General features: G+C 38.5%; 1 protein-coding gene across 1 annotated transcript in view; it reads left to right on the forward strand.

Moving 5' to 3' along the window:
- Nucleotides 1–26,185, forward strand: part of LOC122807003 — a 326,840-nt gene extending 300,655 nt beyond the window's left edge. Inside the window, exon 6 of the mRNA XM_044077877.1 lies at nt 24,612–26,185. Within this exon, the coding sequence (XP_043933812.1) occupies nt 24,612–24,840 (229 nt within the window). The 3' untranslated portion in view covers nt 24,841–26,185. The remainder of the gene's footprint in view (nt 1–24,611) is intronic.
- The last annotated feature ends 334 nt before the right edge of the window (nt 26,186–26,519 follow it).

Below are 26,519 nucleotides of genomic sequence, written 5' to 3' on the forward strand. Positions count from 1 at the left end.
TTCAAGTTTCTTATGGACTTTTTTTATTGTTAGGGAGACATGCAAGTCAAATTTTAGGTTATTGTCTATTTCCACTCCAAGAAGCTTTGTATGGGTTGTCGGGGAGATGGCAATAGTGTCTTTGGCTATTATGTTAAATGGTGGGCATGAGGTAGATGTCTTGTTAGGCTGGAAGAGTAATAATTTAGTTTTGTTTGGGTTCAGGATTAGATGGGCATTGGTTAACCATGTTTCAACAGAAGTGAAAGGTTCCTGTGTTTGAGAATGAAGAGCTGATAGAGAAGTGGCAGCACATATAAGTGTTGAATCATCTGCATACTGTATTATAGAACCATGTGGATTAGCTGTGTGTAGATTATTAGTAAAGAGGGAGAAAAGGAGAGGGCCCAAGATAGATCCTTGGGGGACACCAATGGATAAAGGAAGGCATGGAGATAGGTCACCCTACCATAGAACAGATTGTTGACGGCCAGAAAAATAGTTATGAAACCATGCTGTGGCAGATAGTGAGAAGGATAGTTCAGTTAGTACATCTATTAGTTTGGAATGGGAGACCATATCAAAAGCTTTTGATAGGTCTAGAAAGATGGCATATACAAAGTTGATGTTATTCCTGTGATGGATTACAGTATTAGTGAAGGATAACAGAGCAGCAGTGGTACTATGCAATGGGCAAAACCCATGCTGAGCGTTTGAGAGAACGTTATTTGTTAGTAAGAATTTCATGACCTGAAGATGAATACACTTTTCGAGTAGTTTACAAGGAGGTGAAAGAATAGCAATTGGACACTAGTCTGTCAGTTTTGTGGAAGGTCCCCCTTTATGAAGTTGGATTACATGGGAGATTTCAACAGCTGATGAACCTTGTTTTCGAGAATGGATCTGCTTATAAGGATTGATACTGGGAAGGCTGTAGATTCAGCTGCAATTTTGAGGTATTCACTGGGTATGTTATCTATGGCAAGTGTAGTAGGTTTTAGTTTCTGGAGTAGTTTTTTATAGTGGCAGTAGGAACTGGGTTGAAAGAGAATGAGGCATTACTAGTTATAGACTTGGCTGGTGAGATACAAATATAATTTGGGATACTACTAATAAATCTTCCCCTAGCTAGCACATTAGTCTCTGCAATGTCTCACAAATTATAAGTACGCCAACAAGATGTAATACAAGAAAAAATTCACATCCACTCTTGACTGGATCCTAACACCTAAACTTCGACTAATACAGCACTGTGAACTACTTCCTAATCCATTAAGTAACCACAATCGTACATTTACAATAAGATACTACAAGAAGTCCCGCAGTTCACTACAATTCAATTTTGTCGCAATCTAGCTAACTTTATTTAGCACTTTTCAAGCTACAGTTTAACTGATTCTGGCTATACTTAATTTTCAAATCCCTTAGTTTAAAAAAAAAGTGAAGGCAAAGCATGCACTCTGGTTTACTCTGCCAATAAAACAACTTATAAGGAAGAGAGAGACTGAGTTTAGAATATTTGGCACTCTGTGCTGAGATATAGAAGACTTCAAGTCCTGTAGAACTCTGAAACCAAGTAAAAACTTTCACTAAGAGGGACAAAATGTTATACTTGTCAAAACTACAACATAGCCTACAAACAACCCAAAAAATGTTCTGGGCTTTGAAAACACTCTCCTTAAACCGGGCAAAGCCACTCAACTAAACCCCAGGCCAGATAAATCAGATTCTAACATTGCAGAAACCTTCAACTGTTACTATATAAATTCTACCACCTCTCTAAATAATGGTACATTCTCTGCTGCTCCTACATACTCCATGTCTTCCTTAGTCAGTTCCTCTACTTTCCTCTCTTAAACCATTCTTAATCTGTACTATCAACAAACTACTTTAAACACTAAAGCCACCTCACTAGCAGTTGACAGTCTCCCAGCAGAATATATCAAACTAGCTGCTAATGTCCTACCCTATCCCATTTCAATGCTAATCAACAGATCCATAGCTGAATCATATGTCCCTAAACTCTGGAAACAGTGCTACATAACCACATACACCAGGGTGGCAATCAATCCTACTCAGTATCCATCTCATTTCCAATCTTTCTCCACTGTCAAAAGCATTGGAGAGATGTGGTCACACACTTGTACCTCTATAATTACCAGATAACAAACTACTGGCTTTTACCTAAAATGGTTTCCATGCTGAACATAGCACAACTACAGCTCTCCTGTCATCTCTCATTCCTTAACTCTACCAACCTCTTCTATGATAACAATTAACTTGTCTCAGCCACCTTATTTGATCTGTCAAAGGAATTTGACACAGTCTCCCACCCTAACTTTCTTCAAAGGCTCATGGGCCTGAATCTCCCATATGAAACTGTACAGTGGTTAAAGTGCCGCTTAACTTACTGAAACCAAGCTGTCAAATGTTAATCTTCTTTCTCAATCTGTCTTCCTGTTAAAGTCGGTGTCCCATAGGAATCAGTATTAGGTCCCTTGCATTCAATCTGTTCAGTAACAAGCTACATAATGCAACTTACCCTTCCAGCATCATTCAATACACAGATGATTCAGCAGTTATCCGTTGGGAAGGGTCAAGGATTTTCAGAATGGTAGCAATGTGATGAGCAACTAGAAGCAGTCCTCCAGGTAGAAAAACTGTGTTAAAAATGGCTGTCCATGAAGTTTAAGCAGAGTCTGTAATACTGGAGAGCCTTATGAATAGCAGAAAAGGAGACCAGATATCTGTCCACAACCCTGCAAAGCCTGACATCTGACTGATGCAAATGTGGAGGGGATATGACAAGCATTACCAAAGGATAACAAGTTGGACAAAATTTGGGACGAGATCTATAAAATCAGCAGTACCTTGTCAGAGTATATCACATAAAATGACAAGAGAATTCAGGAATTGGAATCAGCTCTTAGTAAACATTCAGACAATATTGTGGATATACTGCAAGCGAGGAAGAGAAGAAGGATGGGGCTGTGAAACATGAACTGAATTTTGAAGAGTTACCACTGAAAATAGTGGAAATGGAAGATAGAGCAAGACATGAGATCTTACGGTTTTCTGTTTTCACAGAGATGTTTGAAGGAAACAACTGTTATTTATCTATATGAGAACATGGACTGGCAACCTACAAATGATATAGACATTGAGGGTTCACACAAAGTAAACATGCCTACCCAAAGGAATTGGTCTATACAAAGACCATTACTTGTTAAATTCCAGTCTTATCAGCTGAAAAATGATTGATTGTCAATTCTCTGGAAGAAGGGGATAATTCCAAAAGTAGGTGACACCTGAATATACATAGTTATTTACTTTTCTGTTCATACCAGACAGAAAAAAATGCCTTTTTGCCTACCATAAAAATATAAGCAATTTAATTATGTTTTTAGTTAATGTATCTGGCAACCTTCAAGGAGTTCTTTTCCCTGTGTCTTAAAAACTCACTTGGATCCATAGCAAGAACTGGAAGATTTAACAAAAAGAGTGGAAGAAGTCCCTCCAGCTTGTAATATTTGTATTGCAGACAAGTTTTAGGCCCCTGGATTAGATATTGTCTTAGATTTTGTAACTGATGTCGATTTGTAATTCTGTTTAATATAACTTCTGGAGCTTTTATCCACGGGCCTCCACTGAAAATGGGCTCATACCCTGTCAGACCTTCTAGGTAAACAAATGTCAAATAAATACATTTCTGTTGTTATTTGTTTTGTGGCTGTGCAACAGATCCATCAGGGCTGGATCATAGGATGCTCGGCAGACAAGGCATAGATCTCCTGTCAGCGGTCTACAGGAGACTGAGTATAAGGATAAGCTTTGAGGAGGTCCATATAGGACATGTCTATACCATGTACTGTTTTGTGTGGAACCTCTGTGGACACTATACCTGGTCAGATCAATACCGAAGGGGACACTGTACTCAGTGATTGGTCTAATGAGGACCAAGTGCAACAGAACAATGACATCTCTGGAACTAAATGTAATACCCCTTGTTGTAGGGTCCAACCTCATCAGTGAGGATGTTTCACTCTGGGAAGGAATGCATCATTTTCCCATCTTGGTGAGGACTAGCTCAAAGATACTGGGACCCCTTGTGGGCATATGTACTAGCTGGCCCAGAGCATTTGTGTTGACAAAGTCCAGGAAGTTTTGGGCCTGCACATTTAGGGTCATGTATGATTCCCAGTTCTCAGTGGGATAGTTAAATTCTCCCATAAATATGGTATTCGGTTAAATGGCGACTGTCTCCAGTACATTTAAGTATGTGTTATGGGTTTCCTGGGTCATAGAGGGAAGCTATAAGTTGCATGGATATGTTAATGGACTTTATTTATGGTGAGATGTAGGTGGAGAAGTTCAAGTGAATCATACTGCTTGATCAACCTTGAGGTGTTTGTTTCTGATGTCATTTGAGACACCTTCAACTTTTGTCCCTACCTATGTAATAGCTGGTCTAAATATGTGGAAAGCATTGTAATCCTGCACTGTCAGGGTTGTCTCCATGGCTTTAAACCACATCTCAGTAATTATACAGGTACCTACATTTTCCAGGCTGAGGAGAGCTTGAAGGGAGTGCAAGTTTTTTTTTTCTTTGGACCACTGGCATTGAGCAGCATCATCTTTAGATTATCTTAGGTTGGTTTAGCTATGTCAGATGATTTATTGGTTTGTAACTTTCCATCTCTATATGGTGTGTATGCTCATAATGCAAAGCAAAAGATGAAAGTGTACATTGATTAACAACTTCAGCAAGGAAGTTCACAGCATGGTCTGGTATTTTTGTTTTTTTGTTTTTTTTTTATAGTTAGGAAACATTATTTCATGGCATTAATATTATTCTCATTATACTTTGAATATTAATTTCAAACGTCATAACAATGACTAGATCACAGACCCTTTGAATAGTGAATAATGTGAAACATGGACTTTGAAGACTCAACTGAAGAATTTTACCCATAGTGTGGTATAGTTTAGAGGTTTGCAGTCACCAGGCAGCAGATATATATAACAGAATACAACACCCAACAAAAAGACAATCATCAAATGTAGCAGTTGCATAACTCTCAACCTTCCATCTCCAAAATGTGGAATAACATCTGCCATTATGTGGAATAACTGTTCTGGTTCTTGGATTAATTGCCCAGTACTGCTGCACTCCTTCAGATTAGCTATTAAACCAATGTTGCAATAGGATTACATTGCTGGCAGCTCAGCTTGTAAAAGACTCCACAGCACTTACTGAAAAAAAATAAGGAAGGTTACCTGGTGCCCTGGCCACATTTCCCCTAGTCAGTATGAGTACTACACTAGGTCTCTCGAAAAGCAGACACTAGCCTAGTGGGACTAACCACAGTCAACAAAGAGCAATAAGAAAATGAAGAGGAAATAAATAAGCAAAATGTGAAACACTTATTAATAATTTCAGCTAGAAAACTCAGATTATGATTAAAATGTGTCACTTTATACTTTCAAAGTTTTGGGGCTAAATTATTATGGCTCGATATTGTTTAACTTGGGTATTAGTTAAAAAATCAACAAAGAATGTAGGACATACCTTTTCACTGTAGAAACATGAAGAAGATTGACCCTTTAAGACTTAAAATGAGGATTATTCATTGTAATGAGGATCACTGGAGAGGTATAAATAATTTAAGTTATGTCACATTTGTGCTGCTTAATTTGCTACCTTAAAAGAATTGGTAGGACATTTCTAAACGTCTTTTTTCATTAGTTATTTATGTACAACACCAAAAATAATTGGGGTGTAGACAGACAGTTTTAGATATTACAATTCAGTAAAAAATCAATACAACAACACAGCTTTGCATAAGCATCTGTTTTCAGAATAAGAAGCATGAAACTCTGATGTCTGGCATTACTGACTGATCATACTTCACTGATTTGGCCACAACTAGAAAATATTTTCCAGAAACATGGAAAAACATGTGATGTAAAGTCAGGCACTTTCTGCAAATTCAGAGAAGGTTAAGAGGTGTGCATAGATAAATAGATCTTGTTTAAGTACAGACAATACATATAATATACATATTATATTTATCTCTCTCTCTCTCTCTCTATATATATATATATATATATATATATATATATATATGTATATACTTGCTCAACTAATGTTTAGATTATGACTGGTGGTGGTGACAGTATTAAGTTTATACAACTAGAGGAGATGTGCAGTACCTATATAACTTATTTTGTCCTACATGACTGTTTTGCTGATGTGAAAATAAATAAGCTTAGCAAGCATATGTAGTCCCAGTTTGTTTTCTTTCTGTTCCCAGCAAACATTATTTATTTTATATGTTTATATTCTGAAAATCATCATTATAATAGCCGTTTTAAAAAATAATTACAAGCCTACTTCTTCTTCTGGCTTTTCCCACTTAAGGATCACCACAGCGGATTACCTGTCCACTCATGATTGGCAGGGAGTTTTACGGTGTTGAGTTGCCAGCCCGGAGCCCAACCTTCCACGGAAGGCACACACATGCATGCACTCATACCTAGAGCCAATTTAGAGTGTCCAATCCACCTACAGCATGTCTTTGGGATGTGGGAGGAAACCGGAGCACCCGGAGGAAACCCATGCGACCACAGGGAGGACATGCAGACTCCGCACAGAAGGCACCCCAGCCGAGGATCGAACCGTAAAAAAAGGAAGAGGCAAACAACTGACAGCCCAAAATCACAGATAATTATTACATATAACTTAAACTCACTTATAAAGTTAGTAGAACAACATGCTTTGCTTCAACACGCATTTTCTGAAACTCTAATGTCCTCCTTGACTGACCACAAGGCGAGACAGGGCAAAATATGGGATGCTTGTGTAAATTCTGAACAGGTAAGAAGTTAATAGGCTGGACAACTGCATATGGCTGGAACAGTGCAGTTTATTCAAGGGATACATATCTACAGTAACAAGAAAATGTATTTTATTTATTTATTTATGAAACGAATGAAACATGGCACACAGCCTTAAAAAAGAAAACACTGATGTCTGCCTCAAAACAGTGATAATTGTTAAATTCAAGTAATACATTTAAAAACTCATTAGAACAATGTGTTTTACATCAGTGTACATTTTCTGAAAAACTAATATCTGGTATTACTGCCTGACTGAAATCCTCATCAATTTAGTATAAGAGCAACAATGTAATGACAAACATGGCAGAATTATGGGGAAAAACTATGGATGTTCTTTAGACATAATACTGCTGTCAAAGGCATAAACAAAACTGAAATAGTGAAAAGCAAGCCACCCAAGAAGTGTAATTAAGAATCAGAAAACCAAGATAAACATTCGGGAAGCAGACACATAGAAATGGAAGAATACAACTGAAATAAATATATTGGCAGGATTTATCAAGTGCTTTAGTCCTAAACTTCAAAAGACTTCATGAAGCCAGGCAATAAATCCTGCATGATACATTTATTTCATGTATGTTCTTAAGCTGCTGTCACCTGCTTCCCCAATGGTCAAACAGAAAACATGAACTGCAGCATAAAGCAATGTACCTTGAACAGTTAAGTGAGCCTGCAGTCACAAAGTGGGCACGTCTAAAGACTCTTTGCAGTCATATCTCAAGTATAAGACAAGGACATCAGGTAAACATCAAAAGAGGCAACACTAATAGCCAGATCGCATACACACTTTATCAAAAATAATTTCAGTGTTACAATTGGTACAGATGTCCCTCTCCAGGAATTCATTAGTAAGTGCCATTGCAAGTGAAACTACCATTCTGTTTGTACAACAGCAAGTATTATAAAGTCTTTTCAGCCCCCTTCCTCAAAAAACAAAATCGTCAGGCATGATGCAGAATCTCAAAGTACAGCATAAGAACATAATAAAAAGCATTCATCTCAAAAACAGCAACACTTTTACCAAAAAATATGCAGTCCGCCACTTACAGGATCTGTAGCAATGTTGGTTAGGTACTCCTTCAGCAAAATAAAGACCACCAGAAACAGTTAATCCAAAAAGAAGTTTTTGCTCCTGAGCAAGTGTGTTTTCATGTACCTAGGAGGGCAGGGTGAAGGGCAGGATTGCATGCAAATTATAAAGAGGGCATGCGTAATTGTACCGAAGGTGCTTCCCAGGGAAAAAATGTGGAGGAGGGAGCACTCTGCTTTAAATTGCAGTAGAATGATGGGCGACTTTTTGGAGAATCCAAAAAGCGTGAGATAGAAGTTTAAGCAAGATGGCTAGTTGTATAACTAACAGTATGGCAGGAATCATATGAAATGAGAAATAAATGCTTCCCCTTGCCTTAATAATTATTTTCAGTGGTGGAATCGACAGGCAGGGTAAAAAATACATCAGGAAGAAGAGAAAGTGTATTATCCCATAGTTAGCCTTTAAAACCGAATCTTAATCCTAAACAGCTTACCCTGTTCTAGGTCCAGACAACAAGTATGCAATTTCCAAATGTCTCTGTGACCAGTTTGGTAGATATGGACATCCTAAGGCAATGCAGCAATTGTATCATGTTCCCAGACAACCAGTTAATCATTAAAGGAAATAGCATGGCATGAAAGAGATGTAAATACATACCTCCCTTGGAGGCAAAAACCTCACATACTACCGAGGTTCCCAGGAATACCCACACCACATTCCTCTCACAATCTCAAAGACCTCCAAAGAAATGTAGTGACAGCATTCTCCTACCCTTAGCAATCACTTAACCACACACACCAAAAGCAGCAACAACCATCTCACATAAGCCTACACCTAATGGACCCCCAAGTGCAAAGCCCATAAGGTAAACATATACTTTACCTACTACACTTGTCATTGAGGACTTCACTGTGCATCACACAGATGCCCAACTTACCAGGTTAGACCAGGATAAGATAATGGTTAGTTGCCTATCTGGAGCCAGGCACTATCAAGCATGCACTCAAGTCACTGCACCCCAGGTACCAATATGATTCTATCATAGTCCCTTTGGGTGAGATGACTTTAGACATATTACACTAGACAACATGAAAACAGATATAATGGATCATTTGGAATATGCTTCACAGATAAATATGAGCCTTACACTGAGCAGCATTCTACCTTCACCAAGGATGGTGCTACAGTATAAACGTAAAATTATTGATTTTAATAATTGGCCTAGTTTCTGGTGTCACTATAGGGAATGCAATATATGTCAGCATGGGAGAACATGGTCAAAAGACCATGTTGCTTTGCCAAGAATGGGCTGCACATGGCTCCCCTAGATTTTTGGATATTGGCTGAAACTTTATCCACCCCTTAGAGTCTGTTTTAGGCAATTCCAATAGACAAAACTACCAACATAGTAAAAAAGTCTATAAGCAACATTAAGGTGTTACTACTCAGTGCTAGGAGCATAAACAAAAAGCTCCACATTCTTCACGCCCTCATCACTCTGGAGAATGTAGACATCTGTGCCATGACTGATACTTAGTTTAAAACCATAGCTAGTACTCCAGCAATACAATGATACAATGCCTTTCACACATTTACACCAACAACAGCACAGACTGGGGCCAAAGATGGAGTTGTCCTGATCTACGTTAGCAACAAACATACCTCCAGGTTGGTTAAACAGGATGATACCATGGAGCTCATCCACATGCAAGTCACCAAAAATAAGGTCCCTCACCATATCATGGCTAGTTACAGGTTACCATCTATGTCCCTAGAGTCTCACGACTCCTATCTAAATCTACTACAGGTGCTTACCATCACCATCCAACCATATACTCTGTTTAATGGTGACTTCAACTACTCCTCTATTTTATGGGTGACTTCAACTACCCTCTATAGACTGGGAAGGGTACACTGCCTCACATTCACAGGCACAACCCTTCCTGGACTTCATTAACACAAACACCCTGGGCTAGATAGTGTGCACTTCAACCACTGGATCAAGCATACTGGTCTGGTACTCTACAACATGGGATAGCATTGCACCCTCCCACCCACCTCCTATCTCTGTGTCACATCCTCACTAATGAGGTAAGATCACAAAGCTGTTTCCTTTGAAGTGGAAACCAACCCAGAAACCCAGCTAAACCAGTAACAGTTAGGAACTATTCTAAGGCAAACTACACCCTACTAAGTAGATGAATAACTAGTAATAGTATAAAACACTGGTGATACCAAGGTAAAACCACCAAGACTTTATTTAAATAAAACAGATAACTAAGCGCTTTCACCCATGTAGGGCATCTTCAGAGTCAGTTTTTCACATCTAATCACAGCCTTTGAATACACATTTCAATTAACACATAATTAGTTACAATTAATCTATCCTTTAAACTTTTTATTTTAACCCTTGAATGTCATTAGTGTAGTTATAGTAAAAAAAATCTTTTTGTATAAACACCAAATATTCAATAAATAATAACGTAACAAGTATTGTTTCAATACCTAAACTCAAAACATACATATAAAACATATTAATAAAATAAAATATGTATAGAAAGTATATCTATGAATAAGTATATGTATATAAAGTAAAGGCAAAATATATAATATAACAATGTACTTGTAGGCACATGTGTCTCGTGCATCTGACTGAAAGTCAAAACATACTCTGTTGTTCTTGTCTATTAGATACAAGCTGCCTTGTGTTTCAATATGCATGCTAGAGATAAGGTGTCATTAATGCCAGGTGCACTGCTTGCATCCAATCATATTTGCCATAAGCATTCCCTGACTTCTAAAATGGTTTTGTAATCACCACCAAACTCCTTAGTGTATAGTCTGTCTATGACAAAAAATAAAAACTTTTTATAGTTAATACAATCTTTACTATGATTGTACAATTAATTAGTTAATTTCTTATTTTTGATGTCCCTGTTATGTTCCATAATTCTTTGTCTCAGCTTTCTTGTGGTCATGCCAATATAGAAGGCTGGACAAGATAAACAAGTAGCCGCATAAATGACCATTTTGGTATTACAATTACAATAACCTGGACTCCTCAGGGACCTCTTGAAATTACCCACTTGAACATATGGGCCATCATTAATATATTTACATGCTTTACAATTACCACATTTAGCCATCCTGGCAGGCCTTTGACCAGAAGACATAGATGTTCTTTCCAAATGTTCTTTAATATTCAAACCCCTACTGTTGATAAAAAGGGGGTCCTTTCCTAATGTGTTATGCATGTCTGTGGGGAGTACACTTTGCCAAGTCCATTTAATGATGTTTTTAACTTCAATGGTTGTGGCATTATATTGTAAAACCATACCTGTTTGAACATTCTTCACTTTATGTTTATGGATATTATTGTTCTCTACATCCCTTTGACTATCTAACAAAATAGGCATGAAATCTGTGGCTTTTCTTTCAATAATATCCTGTTTAACTGTAGTGAGTAAATCTATAGAATAGCCCCTTTGGGCAAACAAGTCAGTTAGTGCCTCCAGTTCTTCCAGGAATCTGTTGTCTCACTAACTATACGTGACACCCTAATCATCTGGCCTTTGGCCACGTTCTTCTTTACATAAGGATGACAACTGTCGTAATGTAAAAATGTGCTGCTGTATGTCTTCTTCCTAAATAATTTGGATTCTACCTTCCCGTCTTTGATGTATAAATGTAAATCCAGATAGTCAATGGTGTTTCTGTCCACCTTGTTGGAGAATTTTAAAAATGTTGTGGTGTTGTTGTTCAGATAGCCTATAAAGTCATCCAACAATACTTGTTACTTTATTATTTATTGAATATTTGGTGTTTATACAAAAAGATTTTTTACTACAACTACACTAATGACATTCAAGGGTTAAAATAAAAAGTTTAAAGGATAGATTCATTGTAACTAATTATGTGTTAATTGAAATGTGTATTTAAAGGCTGTGATTAGATGTGAAAAGCTGACTTTGAAGATGCCCTACATGGGTGAAAGTGCTTAGTCAGTTATCTGTTTTATTTAAATAAAGTCTTGGTGGTTTTACCTTGGTATCACCAGTGTTTTCTACTATTACACCCTACTAAATGACAGTTTGTCAAAATTCAAAGCTCTCCCCAACCCCAAGACTACAACTACCTATGCAAAATTATTCATAGAGTCACTGTACAGACATGCAAATGGCTGCAGAGAGACTACCATACCTACCAGATATAAATCCAAAACAAACCACCTTCTTCTTCTTTCGGCTTTTCCCGGTTAGGGGTCGCCACAGCGGATCATCTTTCTGCTCATGATTGGCAGTGGAGTTTTACGGTGTTGAGCTGCCAGCCCGGTGCCCAACCTTCCACAGAAGGCACACATATGCACACACTCACACCTAGGGCCAAATTAGAGTGTCCAATCCACCTACTGCATGTTTTTGGGATGTGGGAGGAAACCGGAGCACCCGGAGGAAACCCACACGACCACAGGGAGGACATACAAACTCCGCACAGAAGGCACCCCAGCCGAGAATCGAACCGGAGAACCTCTTGTTGTGAGACAGCAACGCTAACCACTGCACCACTGTGCAAACTACCTAAACAAGGTTTATAATAAAACGAGAAAATACATGGCCAACATCGGGAAGAGCAAGTCCCTTAAAGATAAGGGCTATCTTCTACAACTAAACAAGAACCTAAGAGGTCTAATTAAGTCCAATAAGGCCAGCTATGAGGTCAGGATAGTCTTGCAGGCTAAGGATAATCACAGGGCCTTCTTCAGCTATGTCCAGAACCTTAAAGGCAACAACACAACAGTGTGCTGAACTGGTGGTGAATGGTACCACCTTGACTGATCAGGGTGACATAGCAAATCCACTGGCTGATAAATTTAGCTCAGTCTTCACCCCCACTCTACCCCAGCTCCACTAGGTGAAATCTTCTCCAACATACTTCACTCAACTATTAGGAGAGACCAGGTGCTGGTGGCACTCGCTAAAGTCAAGAACTTTGCATACTTGGGTCCTGACAGCTTCTGTGGTTATCTCCTGAACAGTCTAAAACACAACCTATCATGACCACTTGAGGCACTCTTCAACTACAGCTAGAAATAGGCTAAGTTCCAAGACAATGAAGGACTGCAGCACCCACCCAGGGAACTACAGATCCATAAGCCTAATAAGTCTAATATGCAAAGCCATGAAACAAATTATCATGGAAATGATAAACAAGAACATTAGCAATCAAACACTGGACCATCACAGTCTGGCTTTGTTAAGGGAAGTTCATGGCTACTTAACCTAGCTAACATTTTTGAAAGTGTCACCAAGAGAATGGATTAGGGCAAAACAGTTCATACTGCTTATCTTGACCTGCCGAGGCACTTGATACAATACCCACACTCAGACATTTTTGACAAGCTATCTGAGCTAGGGATTAATCCCTATGTAACTCACTGGATTGCTGGCTGGCTCACAGACAGAACCCAAGAAGTCAAGATCGGTAAGACTGCCTCCACTAAGAGACCTTTCACCAGCAGAGCACCCCAGAGCTATGAGCTGGGCCTGCTCCTGTTTGGCATCTAATTCTCAGAAGTCATGGCTAATGTTCAAGGTCCTTGGCTCACCAAGTTGTCGGATGATTGTAAAATAGGAGGTAGTATAGATTCCACCCAGACACCAACATCTTGCAAGAGGGTTTAACACAGACAAATGACTGGTGCCAAAGCCATGGCCTAAAACTCGGTGCTAAAAAATGCACGATAATGCCGCATGAGAAACTGTCACCCAAGTTAATTACTCCATTGATTAAACACCATTAAGAGTCGACCCAGTAGTAAGGGATATGGGAACATAATATGTAGAGAGCAATGTGGCCTTTGAGCAGCATGTAGCTAAAATAATAATAAACTCATTCTGTGTTGCCCAAAGTTATAGGCAAGGGTACGGCATCCAGGTCCAAGGAAGATATAGTGCTGCTCTACTTATCCCTTATCAGAGCTATCATTGAACACAGGGCCCAGTTTTTCATGTACCTACCAGATACTTGCAACAGTTAGAATGCCCACAAAGGTTTCTCACCATAAGAATTCAGGGCATGAATACTCTGTCCTGGCCTAATTGCCTAAAGGCTATGTCACTGTATTCAGTCTCCTATAAGCTGCTGAGAGGCAATCTTTGCCTGACTTACAGGGTTTCCTCAGATCCAGACCTGATGGATCTGTTGCACATGTGCAAAACAAATAGCACCAGAAACACTGGATCCAGGGATCTGAACTTCACTTGAGACATAAACAGAAAGTACTGGACAGACAGATATATGCCCCAAAGGATCAACACACTGTGAAATAGGCTCCCCATCTATGTAAAACAGAGTTCATCCCGGACCCTATTCAAACAAAACCGTGACAATTGGATGGGAAATTGCAAACTTTCCCCCAGTGTGGCCCACATGTCTCTTATGGACAGACGCCATCAATAAGACAACTTTTATCCTAAATAAGACCCCACACACACAAATCCTTACCTCCCTACTAACATGCTCCCCATATATACTCCCATAATACCCAAATGGTTTAGAGTGCATGGCTAGGCTTATAAGGGCCCTAATGGTTGTTTACCCGGTAACAACCTATGAACCTATAAGGAGTTTATCAAGTGTCCCAAACCACATTAGTGGTAGTGTATTTGCAACCCAAAAGTACCAGACAGGATATAAAGCAAGTATTGCAGGAAATTATAGTATTCCTCCAGGGACTTTTGATTGTGGCAGGAGACTAGAGTACAGTTGGAAGTAGAATGGATGTGTCAGGTTACCCAGGAAAGGTATAGTCCCAGTAGAAGGAAGATACAAAAATATATGCATGCATTTGGCATAGTACTTATGTATTATTGTAACCAGATTTTTGCGGTTGTGGTAATGCGCTTGTTGGGCCAAAAACGGATTGTGGGAGTAAACTTAAGGTTGAATTTGATGTTTTTTGTGGATACAAACTAGTTTGTCCCAAATTCATAAGCTAAATTAATGCAGAAGTGTGAATCCTGCTTTGCGTACTTCAAAATTGGTTACACTGCTGTCATCCAAAAAGGAGAGATATCTACAAAAAACGTGTAGCCCCCCCACATCTCTAAAAAGAGTGAGAACTGCTCTCTCTAAAAAAAAAACAACACATCATCCATGGACCCTGATGTGTGTGCTCTGTGTGCTCAAACTCAAAGAGAGAGAAAACCACACAGCTAACAGCTGTTTAATCATAGTCTCTCCTCTCTCTATGATATGGCACTGCGACAGCGACAGTAGTCCCCATAGTAGTCCCAATGCCTCCACACCCCTGACCCCCACCCTGTAATGCCCGCCAGCCTTATATAACAAGCCTGGATAAAGATCATAATGATCCTCATAATCTCAGACATAGGGACATAGAGACTTTGGATCTTGACCAGTTTGGCTTTGGAAGGCAGATCATGCCTTTTTTAAACTTTTGACTTTTTGAAAACAATCACCAAAAAGCCATTGATGAATGAAGAGGGAAAGGCAGGCCATACAGCATACCGAGCTTTCGTACAGCTTTCGGAATCGGGTATCGTTGAAAAACTCATCTCATTTAACCCATACATAACATCCACATCACAAGATGAACTGGCAGATGTAGACCCACAGGGTCCAAGTTGCTGGCAGCACATGGCCTCTAAGTAAGCCTGTGAAGTCTAGTGTCAAGTCCCAGAGTCTCAGTCCTGCCCCTTGTTCTTGTTTGGCACTTCTCTCTCCAAACAACAAACAGAGGAGGGTTAAGACAACAAAGTTTGCAGATGAAACTGCAAAAGATGGTCGCAAACACATCTCACACAGATATCACACCAGCCACACAAGGCAGAACAAGAAAACTGAGACTGTCAACAGCAAAATGATAAAAAAAAAAATGCCAAAAAATAAAGTCAAAATGAAAAAAAAAACAAGGTTACCTAAATAGCACCCTAGCCCACATACTACACTGAATACAGGTGGCAATACACTAGTTGGTTGGGACCTGCCTGGACAGTACCTGGGGACCCAGGTTGACAGTAGCCTGTCATTTAGGACCCACCTAGGTTATGCCCCTTATCATGAAGATCATCACAAGGTCTCACATCTAGATCATCACTCATCATCATATCCTACGTGCCCCATTCCAGACCAATGATGTATCTCACCCCATTCATAATGTATCTGACCCACGACACTTGCAGCAGCTGGAGGCCACAAGTTCCTCACAAAAAAAATAAAACAGTCAAAAAAAATCGGTCTCAGCAAATGTCGTTCAGAACTTCTTCAAGAATGATAAACTCTTACCCGCTGCTCAGAGGTGACCTGTGGTGACCTGGATGAAGGCCATAACAATGATTTGATTATTGATAGAACTCATGATAAATCTAGATACGTCATCAAATAAAGACAGGAGACTTAAACACCAATACTGGAGGCTATCTATTAATAGGGCGTGCTGGAGGACGCTGTTGATGCCTAAGAGAAATCTGATGTGATGGATGGTAGAGGTGAGAGAGCCTATGGGCCTAATCGGAGAAATCTTGACAATGGATGGGAGATACATGAACATAGCCAGGGCATACTATGTGATCAGAGCAACTAGCAGCACAGCAAAACAATAGGCCAGTACACCATAAAGTAAGGGGGGCCAAACTAAACTAAAAAACTGGCTCGGCTTGTAAACCTATATAAAGCCAAATGCTATAACCTACCTTATGAACCTATGAACTACAGGAAATGAAATGAGGACGCCTGGGAAATATTTGGTTGAACTGCTGCCATACTGCAAGAAGGATTATTCCAAAGTTGACAATACATTTTTCTGAGAATAAAACATCAAGTGCAGCAAATTTTGGGGGTAAATTATTGGCTTTATTTTACAAACATTTTAAAATAATTTAAGTTAAAGAGAATAACAAAGAGATAAAGTACTTGTACAACGGAGGCTAAACTTAATATTACATGTGGTGTTAGGTGGTACTACGATTAACATGTATGGAGTATTCGATAGTACCGGATTATTTTTTGTTTTCAGATGGTTTCATTACTTTTGGAATGTTTTATGGATGTTTTGGATAGCATACTTGTGGATGTTTTCTGGATGTTTTGGGCAGCATATTTGTGGATGTTTCTGGATGTTTTAGGGCAGCATACTTGTGTAAGTTGTGTAGAAAATGTATTATGAGTGACATGATGTTGGGAAACAGCACAGCTTCAGTCATTTTTTAAATTGTACACTGTTCTTTCTACCTAAACAATGTTTTTTTTCATAAAGTTAACATTGCCAGTGTGATTCTGCATACATTTCCGGTTACATTCACACACTGGGAAGCAAGCGGTATTATCGCAAAAATCTGGTTGCGATAATACATAAGTACCTTAAGAGTATATATATTACTCTGGAAGATATAATAATTGGGCAATGTTAGACAAATATTATATATCCAAAGAATACAGTCACCTAATAGATGGGACCTGGATTCAACCAGTACTGATTTCAGATCATGCCCCAGTGCAAGTACAGGTTAATAAATGGGAGGGGAGGGGGGATCAAGCACTGTCATTTTCCTACATATTTTATGAAAATGAAGCTTTTACAGTACTGGAAGGGGAACGTTTTGGTGGAGGAACTACAATGATTAGTGAGCAAAAAGAAAATAAGTGCTAGCAATTGGGAGAATTGTAAATGTAAGATAAAACAGCAAATTGCAGACAATGTGTGAAACATGTGGCAAGAGAGAGACAGGGCCTTAGTAAAACAAAGGATTTACAAACAGATATGATAGAAGATGATAAAAAAGTTCGGAAAGAACAAATGGGGATAGTTAAACAGGGAATAACAGAGCATCTTGTTGCACTTAAGAAAAGAAATGTGGTAGTGTTATGGCAATTATTATTTGACAACAATACAAACTCAAGAAAGTTATTAGTGCAAAGGCTATGGCAACAAAATGTAGAAAGAATGATGGTGAGGATAAGAGATCCAATCAACAGCAAGGTGGTTACACAACCAGGGGAAATAAGAGTATTGCTAGCCAATTATTATAAAAAGTTGTATAGGCATGAGGAGTCCGTATAAACAAGGGAGCAAGACATGGAGAGATACTTACTGGCTAAGTTCTCCTGCAGTTATTGGAGGCTGAGAAAAAAGAATATGATAAGAAGGATAGAAAAGCATGAAATTGTAGAGCCAATAAGGAGTCAAACTCAGGAACGACACCAAGCAGTGATAGAATTCTGGTGGATGTTTGCAAGGTGAGGGAGCAACAGCTTGTAAGAGTGTTTTAGATGCTTCATAACAACATACTGGAGGGAGGTGAGGGGGAGATTCCAGAATCCTGGAAAGAGGTGATTGTGACTTTTATCCCAAAGGAGAGGAAAGACCCACTTGACCCTGTTTCGTACAGACCTACATTGATATTGAATCATAACTATAAAGTGTTCGTGACCATTTTAGTGACTAGACTGACCATGGTAATACCTACAACAATTAATATGGATCATTGTAGGTTTGTAGGGAAAGAGTAAAATGTATGGGGCATCTTTCACAAGTAATATCTCTCATAAGGGGTATGAGGCAAGGATGCCCATTATCTCCTCTGCTATTTGCCTTGTGTCTGGAACCACTAGCTAGTGATATAAATAATTCAAGTACAGTGGAATATAACTGGAGAGGTAAATAGAAAAAGACTGCCTTATCCGCTGACAATGTAACTCTATATGTGATTGATCAGGAAAAAGATTTAAAAGCATTGTTTTCAAAGTATAGGTATTTTGGTACTATAGCAATATACAAAGTTAATTAAATTAAGACCAAGGCAATAGTTATGAATTTCTTCCCTTCTTTTAAGTTTTTCCAAGAGTACCCAATTATATGGGGATAGGAAAAGATGAAATATTTAGGAATCTGGTTAAAAGAAGGTCTGGACCAAGCAGCTTGTGAAATGTGGGAGAAAACTAAAGACCAAATTATACAAATGGTATGAAAATGGAAAATGACCTTTATGGACCAGGACAACTAGCTACAAGTTTTTAAAATGTTCTTGGCACCACTGGTGTATGTCATACAGTTCTGCTGTTATGTTTTAAAGGAACACATTTGGAGTAATATAAAAAGGGAGTTGAGGGATTTTTTTCCAAGATAGTAAGAAAGAAGGGGTACAGTAGGATAGGCTCGTATTATCGGAGGAGAAGAGTTGGGCTTGCTATGCCAGATTTAGCAGCAAATTATAAAGCCACTGAGGTTAGGCTGATATACTTGCTACAAGATCAAGAGTATGCAGTGGGATGGAAAACAATGGTACTGGCAGAGTCACTAGAGGGGATTGGTGGGGAACAGGCATGCATCTGGGAAGTAATAGAAACACATCGTGCAGAATAATATGTCCAACCTGTGTCAGAACTGCAAAGTATAAGGTGCTGCAGTCGCAGTGCATTTGCAAATGGAACCATAGATTCTTGCCTATAGGATATTATGAGTTGAAGACTAAGAGGAAGGGTGGCCAATGTGATTTGCTGTTCACTGCCTAAATATTGCTCATTTCTCTCTGCATTTGAATTCGTGTTGGAGTTATTCATTTAAGGTTTGGTTACTTCCATTTTTTATATTTACTCTTACACTGCATTTTGTTTTAGTTTTTTGTTCTTTCTGGAGTTTTAAGAAGTCTTGGCTAGAGTCCATTAGAAAATAATTATTTTGCAGACAGTGAATAAGTTCCCGGTAGTTTTTCAGGGGGAGCTGAGAAATAGAATCTCTCATTTAACTACAAGTGTTTAAACTTAGTAGCTTTTGAGTTGCCTGCCCCTACCATAAATCTGACTTTTGACACTCCTTCCAGTTTCATCTCATCAGCTCATTCTACGGAGAACTAAGAGATCAACTAGGAAGCCCACCCACCCCCACTCCTGCAATCTCTTAAAGTTGAATTATTTTCTGTTTTCTACCTTCCCACTTACTAAAAAAAAGAGTTAATTAATAGTTCAGAGGCTAAATTTGAAGGGAAAAAAAAGCTTTTCAGGCAAAGGACAACCACAAAGCTTTGTTTAGCTATGTCAGTAACCTCAAGGGAAATACGCAACAATGAGCAGAATTTATTGTAAATGACATCACCCACACTGAACCAGAGACCATTGCCAACCATTTGGCTGACTGGTTCAGCTCAAATTTCTCTTCCCTACTCCCCCCACTCCCAGTAGTCCAAAGGAAATACCGCACACCACAATCCCCCCAATTATTACTAGGGAACAGGTCTTCAAATCACTTTCTAAGGCCAAAAACACTGCATTGATGGGCCCCCAATAACATCCTGGGATGCTTACTCAATAGCATGAAGCATGACCTTTTTGATCCACTTGAATCACTTTTCAACTGGAGCCTATAGTCATGTTTTTGAGCTCATGGAATTGAATATGGCTACAGTCATTCCTCTGCACAAAGGAGGTCCAACCACCAATCCAGGTAAGTACAGGCTCATAAGTCTGGCCGGCCTCATATGTAAGGCCATAGAAAGAATTATCCTTTACATGATGAATGAGGAAATAGGGAATCTGCAAACACTGGACCCATCATATTTCAGCTTTATGCCTATTAAATCTGGTGGACTTCTTTGAGAGAGGCACCAAAGCAGTGGATGAGGGCATGACAGCACACACAGCTTACCTCGACCTGGCCAAGGCTTTTGATACAGTACCCCACTCAGGCATTACAGACAAGCTCACTAAATTAGGTATAAATTATTTTATCACCCAATGGATAGCCAAATGGCTCACTGATAGGAGGTCAGAATAGGTGAGATCACCTCCACCAAGAGGCCAGTCACTAATGGAGGTCCTGCTAGGGCATTGATTGCCTTATTATTAACAATAGATAAAAATGGAATTACAAGAAAATGGAAGAAGAGGAATAAACCAAAGATGGAGAATGTAATGGAAATGATGGATGCGATAAGAAAGCTTGAGCTTACAGAGGAGGATGAAAGTAAGAATAGACTTCTGCAACAGAAATTGGGTATTTGTGATAGGATAAAGGCTGAAGAGGAGAATAGAGAATAAGAGGCCTAGCTGATTGTGGCAAAGGTGAACAATGAGAAATCACTGACTCTTACTGATATCCTTAACAGGTAGGGATATTGGGTTTATTCTGTTCACGTTAATAATGTATACAGTTACAGTTAGTTTATCTGTATATAGTTTTTCTATTATGGTCAGGAGTGTCTTTTCTAGGAATTAAAAAAATGAGTTTGTAGTACATTGGGGTGATAATGTGAGGAAGGAAAAAATTGTAATGACAGACAATGATTGTTTCAGGGGTAATAAATGTCAGTTGTGAAGCATAAGGCTGTAATATAGGAGGGTGTAAAAAGAAATATTACCTGTCCATTAAAGGAAGATGGAGCTTGAATGGACAGGGGAACTAAAACTTGGAGTAGGCATTTAAAGTAGATTTTGTTGAAGAGGGCAGGAGAAACTTTTAATTGTAATGTTGTTAACCAAAATTTGTTATTGAAAGTTATGTTTGCAACTGTTTGATCAGAGGAAGAACATTTAAATCTGTAATTTCAATGAGAAGTTGTGTTTATAAAATAAAAATTGGAAGGGTAAAAAAATAATTATCTTTTCAACCCCCAACATACTCAAACTTCAAAAACTAACTTAGGATTCCCACTCCTCTGTAGAGCAATGGTTGAAGGAGTCACATCTCATACTAAAGTCAAATTAGACCAAGCTTATTTTATTCCTCACTGAATCAAAGCTATACCCCCACTCAGCTGGTCTAGCTGTAAATTCATCCAGAAACATCAAGGTGGATATATTATCCACTACCAAACTGCTTAACATGATCTTAAATAATAAGTTGAAATTCAATATACATCTCCAAAGTAGCATTAGGAAAGCCCACACAAAACCTGATTCCATCTATGCTATTGACTATTGGTGCCAAACCATTTAGAACTCTAGTAATGAGCATAGCATGTAGTCACTAACTAGGGGGACCTAGGAAAGAACAGTACCAAAACAAGGGTTCTGGCAAGGTTTTACTGGCAGGGAGTAATGAAATAAATTGAAAACATCTGTGCTAGATACCCTGAATGCCAGACAATGCACCCTCATCCCTTGCTTCAGAATCTGTTGATTCCATGCCTATTACTAATGCCCCATTCAAACATAAAACCATGGATATTGTTGGCCCTTCAATAAAAGTTAGTAATGTATTTCAATATATTTTGGTTATTTTAAAATGTGCGACAAAGTATCTTGAGACCATTCTACTATGTAAAGCTGTTGATGAATTCATAGCTAAGGGGCTAGTTTTATTGTTTTCCAGAGTGAGGATACCTAAGGAAATTCTCACTGACTAGTGAACTCCACTAATGTTAAGAATGATACAACGGCTGTATCAAGTATTTAAGAAGGTCAAGCAGTTAAAAAAATTCAGTGCACTTTCCACAAACTGATGGGCTGGTGGACTATTTTAACTGAATACTGAAATCCATACTGTGAAAAATAATTGTGGAAGATGGTAAAACTGGAACAAGTTAATATCATACATCTTGTTTGCTATTAGAGAAGCACCACAAACTTCAATGGATTTCAATTCTTTTGAATTATAATATGGTATGTATCTTCCTAGACTGTCAGATGTTACTACAGAAACTTGGGAAGAAGAGAAAACCCCATTTAAATGTATCACAGAACATTACACCAGTCTACAAGATAGGCTCAAAGTGGTAATGGCCATTGTAAGGGTACACATATAACAGATCAGGCCATGAAACAAAGACTGTATGCAAGGACCAGAGAATTCTAAGCTGGAGTCCAGTTGCTGATTTGGTCCTCTCTGCATTAAACAATATTTTGGCTTAGTGGCTATTTGAAGTAGTAAAATAAATAAATTATTTAAACTACACAGTAAAACAGAGTGGTAAGAGAAAATCAAAAGAGTTTTAACATTTGAATGTCTTGACACCAAGGAAAGAAATAATGGCCTCTGTAATGGGCTTACTAGCAGAAACTAACAGGTATGGTGAAGAAAGAAATCTAAACTCTAATGTTGCAGTTCAGGTAGATAACGCACAATATAAACATCAGAAATAAGAAATAAAAGAGTTCCTGTTGAGAAATAGACATCTGAGCTACCTGTGAGAATACACTTAAACCAATGCCATGGTGAGACTATTCCAGGGGGGAAATTTAACTTATAACCTGACAGAATACTATAATTACAGAGAGAAGCTGTGCTAAATGAAGTGCTCAAAGAAAATTCAAAACGCAAGTACAATAGCCTCATGTATTGGTCCCAAAGTCTGACGGAACAATCAGGCTTTTTAATGATGTTTAGGAAGCCAAACAGCATTTCAACATTTAACAGCTACCCAATGCCTACAGCTGATAAACTTTTAAAAAGCCTGGGGAAGCCAAGATTATTGACCACATTAGATCTAATTAAGTGACATTGGTAGATCCCCCAAACAGCTGAAGACAAATAAAAAAAACAGCTTTTTCAGTACTAGAGGGTTTGTTCCACTCTCCTTCCTTCCTTTCGAGATGTGTGGTGCCCTGCAAACTTTTAGAGACTTATGGAGAGAATCCTAACCCAGCTTGTCAGTTATGTTGCTCCTTACCTAGACAGTGTGATAACACATTCAGGGATTGGGACTCTCATTTAGCTAAGGGTCAAGCCATACTAGACTCTTTGAAACAGGATAGTTTAACTGTCAGTCTGTCCAGAAACAAGGTAGGTACGACAGTTGAAATATCTGGGATATGTTATTGGTAGGCAGATAGTTAAACCCCAGAAAGAAAGAAAAAAGAATTAAAATTCTTAAAAACTGGCTCATTCCTTGAACTTAGAATCAAGTAAAGGCATTCTTGGAGATTAACTGGTTTCTGTCATAAATGTGTGCCCTATTTGCCTCAGTAGCTTGCCCTGTTACTTTTGTAACAAAAGGAGATATCCATAGGATTACATTGACATTAAAGGTTGATAACGTCTTTAATCAGCTAAAGAGAATACTCTGTTCAGATCCTCCCTTAGTCTCTCCAGATTTCAGTAGGCCTTTTACAGTTTACAATGATGTATCAGAAATACGCCCTAGTGGATTACCTTCCCAGAATTAAATGGTTCACCCTAATTATCTGACTGATGCTGAAATTATACTAGGACTCCATTTTAATTTTCCAGAACACATTGTAAGAATAATTAAAAATCTGAAAATGACTGTGGAGAATGTCTTTACATTATTCAATGTGTAATAGTAGCAACAGATGTATGCTTTTTCCTTGAGACCAAAGCTTGTCAACCTGTAGTCAATCTTAAGACAGCCCACACCTTGACATACGCAGTTGTATCACACTGGCATTGCTCTTATGTGTAACATGCAGCACGTTTTGGTGATATTGAATATGGACAGTAACAGTGACTTCTAATTGTGATATTACTTTGTGGAATGTCAGAATAATTAATTTCTTTTTTAACACATGCAGTATATTATTATTTTGAAAAATGTCTGCATAGTTTGGATTGCAGTTATGAGAGGCCCGTAGCTTCATCACTTGATACATGCTATCCTATGTTATGAATAAGAATTTAAATTATTTCCTTGTCACATGCAAAACCAGCTCTGGTCCAAAGGGTTAGGATTATTCTACCACAATGTACTGAATAATAACATATGATTTTTTTTTACTATCTTACTAGGAAGAAGAAGAAGTTTTCAGCTTTAAAGGCATACCCCCAAGTGAATGATTGTACAAGGGCTGATGAAACACCAGATGAACAGACGTTGCTAGTGAATCCATCGGGACACTCTCCACAAAATATACAAGGCTCACGATCACCATCTTTGAGGCATGGGGAAATCATAATTGAATGGAAGGATGGGACTATAACATCTCTCTATGACAGCACTGATGGGCTAGCAGGCTAACTCAGATAATGCAGTAGCAAAATGAGAGAGAATAATAAAGCAATTAACATTATTTTTAGCAAACAGTAGACAGTGACACAAAGAAAAAAGCTATTGTAAAATGTTTAGACCTGTGCAGTATCTTGCTTTATAACTGCAGTAATATGCAATGCGATGGAGGCATGTTTAAATATTAACAGATTCAACTGGCATTGACTCAAAAAAGTGTGCTTGTCAGTTCCATATCAAGAGCATGACTGCATTGACCATTTGCCCTGAGGCTCTAATTACAACTAAGGCTGCCAGCAATCTGTATGAGGCTATTTGACTTGTAGATATTTTACTGCCCTATACCATTTCAGTTCTATAAACAGTGACAGTAGGAGTGGAGCAGAACATATTGCACACAGTTATTCAACCAAATGAATACTAAGCTCTGAAAATTTAGACAGCTAAAGTAACCCCTATTTTATTTTAATCAGTTTTCCTTTCTTCTGTATTTTCCCCACTGTAGCTGCCAAAGTGAAGGTGTCTAGTCTGTCATTAATGCCTCCAGGCTGGAGTCTGCCAAGAACTCAGTCGCTCACTGTTAGAACCCAGAGTCTGGCAGGTATCCAGACCCTCTAGTGGCAACTTTCCCAGTGCAGAATTTGTCAGGTACCCAATCCAGTCATGTCTTTATATCCAATCTAGGTTCTGTCAGATGCTCAGCCATGTGCTGTGAACACTTGCAGCCTGTTAAATTCCAGTCAGTGGTTATCCATATTCCCAGCCCAGATTCTGTCAAGTGGCCATTCTGCCAGCTTCCAATTCACAAAATAAAGAAAATGATCATATACAAATAGAAAGTGCAACCTTGATATCTTTCCTACATTTTATTTTTTGGTTCCTCCCTTTTGTACTACAGACTCAAATAAACAGTACAAACTTGCATACAAAAGTGAATGCCCACTAACATTTGACACTACTCCCACTGTGGGCATTGGCACAAATCCAACCTCTCTCATTGTGCACTACCCATAATAAAGAACACGTCCTTTGTAATTATCTGTTTTCAGATTTTTCCTGAATCCGGGTAATACTTCACTGCAATATCCTTTCTCCTCTGCTTTAAGGATATTGGGCAAATGGTCACTACTTAAGTATGAAGTTCGTTATGCTGAACACTGGTAGGTGCCTAGTTCAGAAGTATCCACTTTTTTCTTTTCTTTTCGTTTTCAGTAATGTATCATTTGTTACATCCACAGCTTACCATTCTGCTGCTACAGATATCCTGTAACATCCTCAACAATATTAGTGTGATATAGTACATAGAATTATTGAACATTTTGAATGCAAGAACCAATAAAGAGTAAGATTTCATTCATTAAAGTAGCCTTTTTGGGTTTGTTCATTTGCTTTTGTTTTAAGTAAATAAATAAACAACTAAACAAATAAATAAGTGGGTACTCTGCAGTGGCATACACTTAATGCTGAAGATTCAAAAGATATTAATTATAAAAAAGATGTGCAATTTGGATGATAGGATCATATGTGCAAGTATGAAGTCTATATGCACCCAAACTGAAGTCTTGCTCAGAACAAGGACACTATCAGCTCAGTGCTCATGAGAACAAACTTTTTCTGTCCCATCCTTTAGGTTCATAGGTAGGTACTAGGCTATTGGCCCTAGGAACTATATAAGCCTAGCCAAAAAAGGT

The sequence above is a fragment of the Protopterus annectens genome, chromosome 1.part1 (assembly GCF_019279795.1).
Source record: "Protopterus annectens isolate FY-2018-M chromosome 1.part1, PAN1.0, whole genome shotgun sequence".
NCBI lineage: Eukaryota > Metazoa > Chordata > Ceratodontiformes > Protopteridae > Protopterus > Protopterus annectens.